Below are 10,077 nucleotides of genomic sequence, written 5' to 3'. Positions count from 1 at the left end.
GTTTCCCCACAAATGACCTGTTAAGATGTTTAGACGTTTGAATCTTATCAACAGAGGAACAAAATACACCCTCACCAAAAGTTACTGACGTTCACTCAGATATGAAAGTTTGAATGATGACACACACACACACACACACACACACACACACACACACACACACACACACACGCCAGTCCGAGGGTTGCAAGATAAGAGAGGAGAGTGTTCTGTGGAGAAAGCTTCCTCATTGGTGTGCAAGGCTGCACATGTTCCAACCCTCCCTTACATCCCCCTGTGTGTGTGTGTGTGTGTGTGTGTGTGTGTGTGTGTGTGTGTGTGTGTGTGTGTGTGTGTGTGTGTGTGTGTGTGTGTGTGTGTGCTGCCTGTCTTTCCTTCACTGCCACTAAAGAGACACAGAGGACCTATTGTGCCCAAGGAAGGAAAATCTCTCCATTTTCAGAAAAAAGGGAGCGAGAAGAACGACTCTGCTAACCTCTCTCTCTCTATCTCTCTCTCTCAGTCTCTCTCTCCCTCTCTCTCTCTCTCCCTCAGTCTCTCTCTCTCTCCCTCAGTCTCTCCCTCTCTCTCCCTCAGTCTCTCTCTCCCTCTCTCTCTCTTCAGTCATTCACACAGCAGCTGAAATGGCGACGCTTGTTAAAAAGGAAGCCGGCCTGACAGCATTCACAGCTTTGCTTACTGCAGCACCCCCCCCTCCCTCCACCCCCCCTCCACCAAACCACCACCACCACCCATCCCCCCCCCCTCCCCCCCTCCCCCCCTCCCCCACCCGCGTGTGCGCTGAGAACCACGGATGAAAGCAACTCAATACACCGTCTTAAAAGAGAAAGGAAACTTACAGAGCTGGGGGGAGTTGGGGGTTTGGAGGGTTTTTTTTCTTGGGGGGGGGGTGTTGACGAGTTTGGAAGGGAGAAAAGGAAATACCAGGTTTGTGGGGTTAATGTGCTGTTTGATGCTGAACTACATGACAGCAGTTTGTTTTTTTACACACTTTCCTCTGGAGCCGCATGAACTCAGCAACATTTCATTTCTTTGGGTTTTGCTGGAAATAAAATTACCACACACACACACACACACACACACACACACACACACACACACACACACACACACACACACACACACACACACACGCACGCGCGCGCGAAAAACAACCCCTCAATAAAACTCCTGCATCCAGTATGACTCTCATGAAGGAAGCAGCTATCGTTTTGACCTCGGCCTTGACCTTTGACCTCAGTGCTGCAGGCGTTGATTCCTCCAACACGTTTTGCTTCAGTTGCTCCTTTCAGCCCAGAATTGGAAACTTTCGGTTTCTGAACATCTTGGTCGGGTTCTGGTCTTATTCTCCTCTGTGCTGCTTGACGCCGTTCAACGCTTCATCTTCTGTTTCTTCTCTCTGATCCTTCTGCTTTCTGCTGCTTATCCACACTCCAGATGTGTCTTTCATTCTCCATCAGACTCCCTCCCACCAGCTCCGTCACCAGTCCCTCCTTATATCATAGACGGATAATGAGGGAAAACATGTAAATAAGTGTTTGTTTGTTTTTCTGGCTGTTGCCTCCTGGTGGTCAGACTAAAGATCGCAGCAGGGGAAACGCTGAGTTTCTCAAACTCGTGTCACAGCAGATCAGTAAAATATCATTCAACAATCTTTAAATCTTTAAAGGTTATGAGTTTGATTCTGCCACTTGTTGGAGTGTCCTTGAGCAAGACGCTGAACCCTAGATTGCCCTGAGCACCAAGCAGACACTGCAGCCGCCACAACTGGCCTGACAGATTTCCCTCTGGGATTAATAAAGTCTTTCTATTCTGTGGTTCTGGACCGGCGTCTTTGCTTCGCTTCTATTTATTTTCTGCAACAGCTAAAGGAATCGGACTTTTTAAATCCTTGGTGAGGAACCCATCAGCTGTGGGGTTTGAACCCATGGACTTTCAATCCCAAAGCTCCGAACCCTGAGGCCAGAACGTTAATTCATACAGGCTATTGGAGCCTAAACTGATAAACATGTTCAGTCTCGTTTATTGTTCTTCAATCATTTTTGGACAAAACTTCAGGGTTTGAAACAGTGTGACGTAAAATCCTCCAGCTGTCAGCTGATCACTGTCTGCTTAGATTAAACCAGGGGTGTCAAACATGAGGCCCGTCAGCTCAAACCGGCAAGACAGTGTTAGAGTTACAGAGAAAACATCGATTTGTGGACATAATTCTAAATAACGCTGGACTCAAGACATCAGTGGGGCCTGAGCTGAGTCCGTGATGCTGAATCGTGCTGTGGCTTGAAAGATAACATTTAAATGTCATCCACTTCTTTTCAAATAAATGATCTGTGGACTCACTGCTGAATCCTTGTGTAGGATCCATCCATCCCCATCAAAATGTAAATTTTCAGCTCCCCTTTCTTCTTCTTTTATTGTGACTGTAGACACAAGAAGCAGCTGTAACAACCAATAGTCTATGACTTGACCGTTGCTTTCTGTTCTTATACATAGTCTGGATTTGTCAGGTTAGCAACACAACTTGGGTTTTCAGATCAACCTTAACATAAAATCCTTGGTAAAAGCCCACATTTTAACAGTTTGTTTGAAAAATAAATACATTTAGTATATTTTCCTGATGGTTTATGTTTCTCAGGATTTTTTCAAATAACACTTATAATGTGTTTATAAATGATGGGAATCAAATAAAGCCATGGAACGGACTACATAACCACTAAAAGAGGTGGTTAAAATGGTGAAATAGCTTAATATTTGGTCAACTAATGATATATCTGGCTTCGCTATTGGAACAAAACAAAGCGAATTTACTGATTTTCTAAGGTTCACTTGCAAACCAGTGCCTTAAAGGTCTGTATCACAAATTATCTGCAGTGTTTTCAGTTGCACTTCACCCTCAAACTCCCAAGAAGCCATCATGTTCCACCCTGCTGCTGAGGTTTGACCAAATCCAGCGATCAGCCCAGAGCAACGAGCAGACACACACACACACACTCCATGTACCGTTTTCCTCTTTCAAACAAGCTTCAAGTGTGAAAAAACATCGCCCAGGAACCTGCATGACAGCAGCCCCCCCAGCAGAAAACAGCAGTGTGTCACCTCCGTCTGAGAGAGGTGAAACTCCACCGGACAGCAGCATTTCAGCACCGCGGACAGCGACCGGCGAGCAGCGGCTCCAGCCCAGGAGAGGAGGAGCAGGAGGACAAAAGACAGGGGGGGGTGGAGGAATGGGAGGGTGGAGGAATGGGAGGGTGGGGGAATGGGAGGGTGGGGGAGGATCAGGGGGGAGGTGGGCCACAGACAGGGACGTACAAAAGGGAGAAGTGAAGGGGGGAGGTGGGGGAGAAGGATTTGGCCGCTGGGAGCCATTCACAGAGAATACAAAGAGCCAATGTCAACTTGAGTTGAAGGACAGAAAACAGAATTAGCATGAGAGCAGACTGGACGGCTCGGTTCTGCCACACGGCCGGCGAGGAGGGGGCCGAAAACACCTAAAGCGGCAAGATTTTCCACAATATCATATAAATATATAAAATATATATATAATACAAAAAAAAGGCGTGACTTGTTCTTCTCAGTCCTAATTCCACACGACAGATTCCGTCTCACTGCGCTCAGAAGCAGATTTCTCTTTCCAAACAGCCGAACGTCTGGAGCAGCCTGCTCTCACTCCGCAGACCAGCCTCCATTTTCCAGCTCTCTCTCTCTCTCTCGCTCTCTCTCTCTCTCTCTCTCTCGCTCTCTCTCTCTCTCTCCCCGTTCCTCTGTCCATGAGGGAAGCTACCCACCACTGCTAATTGCTCTGGAAATGAGAATTCTTCAGTCTGGCTGGATCACAAAGCCCAACAAGCAGTGTGTTTTGTTACAGTGAAAAATGATTTTGTGACGCTGGTTCAGCTCGACTTCCCCTCGAGTGGGCCGGACCGTGAAATAGTGCCATGAGAACCTTTAACTCATATATTCTCCACGCCATCAGAGAGAAATGTTTAAATTTAAAGTCACACAAAACAAACAAGTGCTCTCAAGAGTGACTATGATCCCAGCATAAAAACAATGTTCCTGAACAGCCTTCTGGGGCAAAATACGAAATACCCCCCCCCCCCCCAAAAAACAACACAATTCATTTTGGTTTCTTAGTGAGATCTTTTCAGGCGACGCCACAGCTAAAGAAATGGTCACTGAGTGACTCTGATGGAGGAAACTGAGAGAAAAGGCCTCGATTTGTCTGAAGCTCATTCACATAAAGCTCCGAACATCACAGGACCGACGCTCATTTAGAGCAACACCAAAACAATGATCCAACACAAAGCTCCAGCAAGACGAAGCCCGCCACGGCCGGACGCCGTCCGGCCTCCCCGGCTGAGTGTCCCTCAATCCACAGCCCTCGTCTTTAAAGAGGCGCAAAGAAATGTCTGAAGAAATGAAGTGAGACCAGCCTCCATTTTCCAGCAGCAGCACATCGCTCTCTCTCTCTCTCTCTCTCTCTCTCTCTCTCTCTCTCTCTCTCTCTCTCTCTCTCTCTCTCTGTGTTACTGCTGAACCACGGGAGGAACACACAGCTGCTAACTGCTCTATTGATGACAACTCTCCTCTCTGGTGAGACGACGAAGCCACGAAGCGACGCTCCAGAGCACTTCTGTTCTCTTTTCAGGCAATCATCTTCATCCAACCTTTCATAAACCTGCATCTGCTGGATGGATTGAAAAAAGGGCAACACGGCCACAACAGCAAAAACCATAATCAGCTGAAGGTGAACGACTTCTGGGAATTTCATCCAACAAAAAGATACAGATTCCTTTTTCCTGCTGATTCTTGAGGCAGAGGTGGAGTCCTGTCAGCGTCTGACATGCTTCTGCGGTCACATGACCACCCTCTGACGCCAGTGACCGTCAGGACGGACGCTTTCACAGAGAAGGAATCGCTCATCCAGCTCGTGGAATCACTCAAGAAGAAGCGCAGAAAACAAACCCCTTAAATCATCAGAGCTGGACGAGGAGCTGCAGGCAAACAGGCCCTACTTTCATTTTCCCACCACACACACACACACACACACACACACACACACACACACGCAGCAGACCGGCGGCACACATTCCTCCCCAATAAGGATAAAAAAAGCAGCAGACAAACTGAAGAAATGTATCTGACGCTCAGGCATCTTGACAAAGTGCTTCAGTGAAAATTTAATGGCGCAATCTGGCCGGCGCTCGGTATTGCTCCCCTATAAGCATACAGCGTTCCCTCACACATCTCCAAAGACACTTCAGAACCAAAGCAGGAAACAAAAACAACTCAGAGAAATGTAGAACGTCCCTGTGGAGAACTGACACATCATTTCACACCCAAAGTTTCAAGTTCATTTTCTTTTTTTTTTTTTTAACCAACAAATAAGTATTTTACATAAAGATTCTTTAAAATACAGCACTTTTCAAAAACAAAAAGAAAGGAACCATTTTGCAGAGAGCATTGTTGATAAAATAGTCGAGTGCAAAGGCACTTTCTGGATTAAGTTAGGATTTTGCCGCTTGTTGGGATTTTTTTTTTTTTGAGGGAACCAAAATCTTTTCAGGGTTTTAACACTCACCATTTATCTGCTAGGGTATGTACAGGAATGTCAATCTGTAGCTTTTTCCTCTTCCAACAAAGGCTGAACGTTTCAGACTCACGGGGAATCAACTCAAAGATTTTTTTCTTTTTTCTCTTTTTTCTTTTTTTTTTTTTTTTTTTACCAAAATACAGTTTTTTGAAAAGCTGTATGTTTACAGTCCTGCCCATGAAATACCTGCCGTCTTCAGAGTCTTTTTGTTTGTTTAGAATTTCTTTTTTCTTTTTCCAAAAAAAGAAGAAATAATTTATACCTTCCAGGAGAAAAAATAGAACTGCATAATAATATACTTCTTATATTCCTTTTTATACATCTTTAGGAGGGAAAAAAGAGAAGAAAAAAGATGGAGAGGAATCGATCGAAGGCTTGTGTTTGTCTCCAGGCCGTCGTGTCGAGCTGACCACAGATAGATAAGATAGATATATGGGAGTTATTACAGTAACTGCGTGATTATTATGAATGCTGCACAAAAACCTGGGGGGGGGGGGGGGGTGACGCTATCTTACAGTTGGCTCATGGCAGTCTGTTTCTCCAGAACCTCCAGGTAGTCCGGCTCTGCTTTTAGCTTCCCGGGCAGCAGCAGCGGGTGCTCGTTCTTGGACGGGTGCTCGGGCCCGAAGTACTTCCTGGGGGTTCCGTACAGCACGGTTTTGTTCAGCCGGTCCACGTTGGGGACGTGCCGCCGCGCCGTGGCGGCCTCGTACGGGGGGACGATACAGGGTCTCTTGGGCAAAGTGCAAAAGTTGTAATTGAAAGGGGGGACGCCCGCCGCCGAGGGCAGCTCTTTGTGGGGCCGCTCGCCCAAGTTCTGGTACAGCATCTCGGGGGGCTCCGGGCTGCCGAAGCCGCACGACGTGGGCGACTTGTCCATAAAATCCACTGTGCTGATGGTGTAGGCCCCCGGGCTGCGGGTCAGGACGTCCTCCTTCTTCACGTCCAGGGGCCCGAAGCTCAGCTCCTTCAGGTTGCGGTAGTACGCCACCTGCTCCCCGTCCTTCTGCATGTAGATGGGGTTTTGGCACATGGAGCCCACCGGAGGGGGGATGTAGTTGTACACGTGGCTCTCGGAGGTCTTGTCTTGGGTGGGCTCGGGAGTGTAGGAGCCGTATTGCACTTGGAATGAGTTGAGATCCAGGTTGTTGGCTCCCGTGGGGACGTGTTCCACGCCTTTACGGCGTTTCAGAACAAAAACAAACAGGCCCGCGCCGAAGCAGACGGACAGGATGAAGACCACCAGGAGGCCCAGGATGAGGACTGAAAGGGGGACCTCAGGGTGCAGCTCGGGGGTGTGGAGGTGGGACTCGGTGGGGCTGACGGAGCTGGAAGAAGAGGAGGACGGAGAAGCAGAAGGAGAGGGGTAGGAGGGGGTGGTGGTGACGGCTTCGGTGCCGGGGCTCATTAACGTGGGGGCTTTTGTAGGGGGGGCGTGTTGTGGCGGGGGCGCCTCGCTGGGCTCGGGGCAGATGGCCTCGTTGCGGAGCGAGCGCAGCAGCCGCCCGGCGTGCTTGGACGGCGAGTCGCAGGTGATCTCGTTCACCACCACGCTGGTGCTGGACAGCTCCATCCAGTTCTTCAGGGCCACGATGTGGCAGGTGCAGTCCCAGGGGTTCTCCTGCAGGTCGATCTGGATGAACGCCGACAGCTGGTCCAGGACGCCTCGCACCGGAAGGTAGGAGAAGTGGTTATTCCTCAGGTTGAGTCTGGTGAGCATGGTGCCTCCGAAGACGTTGTCAGGGAGGGACCTTAACAGGTTGTTGTTGAGGAACAGCAGCTGGAGGTTGTGCAGAGAGTTAAAAGTCTGCGGCAGGATGTCTTTGATGATGTTATATTCCAGGTAGAGGTACTGCAGCGACTGCAGGCCGGCGAACAGAGACTGCGAGAGCGACTCGATGTAATTCCCGTTCAGATAGAGCCGTCTCAGGTTGGTCAGATTCTCAAACGCACCTTCCTGAATCACAGCAATCCTGTTATTTCCCAGATGGAGCAGCTCCAGCGAGCTGTACTCCGTCAGGTCCGTCCTGTAGATCATCTGTAAGTAGTTGCCGGTCAGGTGCAGCTTCTTTGGGTACGAGGGTTTGGGGTTCAGCTCGCTGATGTTATGCAGCTTCCGCTCCTGGCAGTTGATGTTCAGGCCGCTGTCGGGGTTCTGAGACGTGCACACGCACACGCTGGGGCACAGCATGGGCACGGGCGAGCGCGTCTGGTACACCATGATGGGCCCGAAGTGCTTGTCCTTGGAGACGCGAGGGGTAGTCCTGTAGCGCATTTTGGGCGGCCTGGAGGCTTTGGGGGCCCGGGTGGGGGTGATCCCCCCCGGGTGGTAGGTCGGGGGCAGGGCCCCTTGAAAGTGCGAGTCTGAGGGGGTCTGCGCTCGCTCGCCCGCGTTCCTGCGGGGACACAGGTCCTGCTTGATGAGCTGCGTTATGTCTTTGCCGTGCAGCCTGAACGGCGTCTCGCACACGATGTCCCCCACGAAGACGGAGATGGTGTCCAGCCACGACTTGAGAGGGATCAGGTCGCAGGTGCAGTTCCAGGGGTTCTCCTCCAGCTGGATCTCCATGATGCCCCCGATGTGCTCCAGGACGCCGGCGAACGGCAGCATCTTCAGCCGGTTGCCGCGTAAATCCAAGTGCGTGAGGAGCACGAAGCGGAAGATGTTGGGGGGCAGAGACAGCAGCAGGTTGTCGTTGAGGATCAGCACCTTCAGCTTGTTCAGCTTGCTGAACGCGCCCGGCTCGATGGCGCTGATGTAATTATAGTCCGCCTGTAAATACTCCAGACTCTCCAGACCGGCAAACGTGTCCTCTTTAATCACCTCCAGGTTGTTGTTGTTCAGGTGGAGCCGCTTCAGGAACCGGAGCCCGTTGAAGGCTCCGGTTCGGATCTCCTGCAAGCCGTTATTCCCCAGATGCAGCGAGGTGACATTGCCGTAATTGACAAACTCGTTGGCGCCCAGCCTGGAGAGGAAGTTTCCGTTTAAAAAAAGCTGGGAGATTTTATTGGGGGGCGCCTGGAACTGGCTGACGGTGGTGAAGCCTTTACTCTCACAGTTAATGTTGAGGATGCTCTCGCGCTCCTCGCAGCCGCAGCGCGCCTTGCAGATGTCTTTGGAGGCTGAAGTTCTGCGGCTCTGCGTTTCGGACGGTGTCAGGCTGGTGACCGTGAGGACGCTCAGGAACAGGACGCCGCTCAGCATCTTTACAGCCAGAGAAGGGCGCTGAAATACGGACCCAGCATTTACGTTTGCAGGAGGATGGACGGGAGGGGGAAACAGAAAAAAGAGAGCGAGCCCAGTTCTCACAGTTGGGAGAGGAGGGGGAAAAAGGAGACAGAGGCGCTCACACACACTCACATACACACACTCAAACACACACACACACACACACACACACACACACACACTCACTCACACATACACTAGCACACACAGGCGCGCAGAAAGCAGGCGCACCGCCGTTATTTAGTGTTAAAACGAGGTTGTGACGCACGGGAGGTGCGCAGATCTCTCCATTGATCTTCTGTTTCAAATCCCACAGATATCTCCAAATCTTTCCAAAGAGGAAAAAAACAAAGAAACAATCAATCCGGTGAAAGCACAGGGCTCCTGCACGGCGGATGGAGTTGGCACATTGTCAGAAGCCGAGGAGAATGGGTGAGAGGAGGCGACAGCCGCTTACTGCAACCCCTTAGTTTTTCCTTTTAGGGTGCAGCGATCTGTTCAGCGGCTTCACGCAGATCAGCGGCAGCTGCAGGGCGGCGGAGCGCTGCCTCTCTCCGGTCCGCAGACTCTGAGCCTTTCATTCCATGTCTTAGTCCACGGCGGAAAAGAAAAGAAAGACAGACCACACTTCTTTAAAGATCCAGAAATAATGCGCAAAGACGCGCCATGACGCACGGCCGGCTCCCCTGACCGCCGTCTCCAAAGGGAACGGAGCGCCGGGAAAAGTCAATTCGGGGAGGAAAAAAACAAGAGGGAGAAGAGAGAGAGCGTCAGAGGAGATGAATATTCCCGGAGCTGAGGCATAACTCCAGCCCTGTGCCGTCCGTCCTCCTCCTCCTCCTCCGCTCGGCGCACTGAGAGCAGCTCCGAGCGTCTGCTGCCCAAAGCCGACCGCGAGAGAGAGAGAGAGGGAGAGAGAGAGAGAGAGGGAGAGGGAGAGGGAGGCTGAGAGAGGGAAAGGGAGAGAGGCTGAGAGAGGGAGAGAGAGAGGGAGAGAGAGATGCTGAGAGAGGGAGAGGGAGACTGAGAGAGGGAGAGAGAGAAGGAGAGGAGTGAGAGAGAGAGAGAGGCTGAGGGGGGCAGGGAAAGAGAGGGAGATATTGGAGAGAGACAGAGAAGGACAGCGAGAGAGAGAGAGAGGGAGGGTGGGAGAGAAGAGGGGAGAGAGAGAGAGCGAGAGACCGACCCAGGGGCCGTTACGTCACCGACACAGTCAACATGAACGCGCGCGCGCGCGCACACACACACACACACA

The 10,077-nt window shown here is 50.9% G+C and overlaps 1 protein-coding gene across 1 annotated transcript; it reads right to left on the bottom strand.

Annotated features, from left to right (window-relative positions):
- Positions 1–5,814: 5,814 nt before the first annotated feature.
- Positions 5,815–8,877, bottom strand: slitrk2 (SLIT and NTRK-like family, member 2). The gene has a single exon (XM_030106678.1). It carries the CDS (start codon positions 8,796–8,798, stop codon positions 6,105–6,107), a length of 2,694 nt encoding a protein of 897 aa, XP_029962538.1. The 5' UTR covers positions 8,799–8,877; the 3' UTR covers positions 5,815–6,104.
- Positions 8,878–10,077: the final 1,200 nt, after the last annotated feature.

The sequence above is a fragment of the Salarias fasciatus genome, chromosome 2, assembly GCF_902148845.1.
Source record: "Salarias fasciatus chromosome 2, fSalaFa1.1, whole genome shotgun sequence".
Classification (NCBI taxonomy): Eukaryota; Metazoa; Chordata; class Actinopteri; order Blenniiformes; family Blenniidae; genus Salarias; species Salarias fasciatus.
The sequence above is the reverse complement of the archived record's forward strand: the minus strand, read 5'-3'. Positions and strand labels throughout refer to the sequence as shown.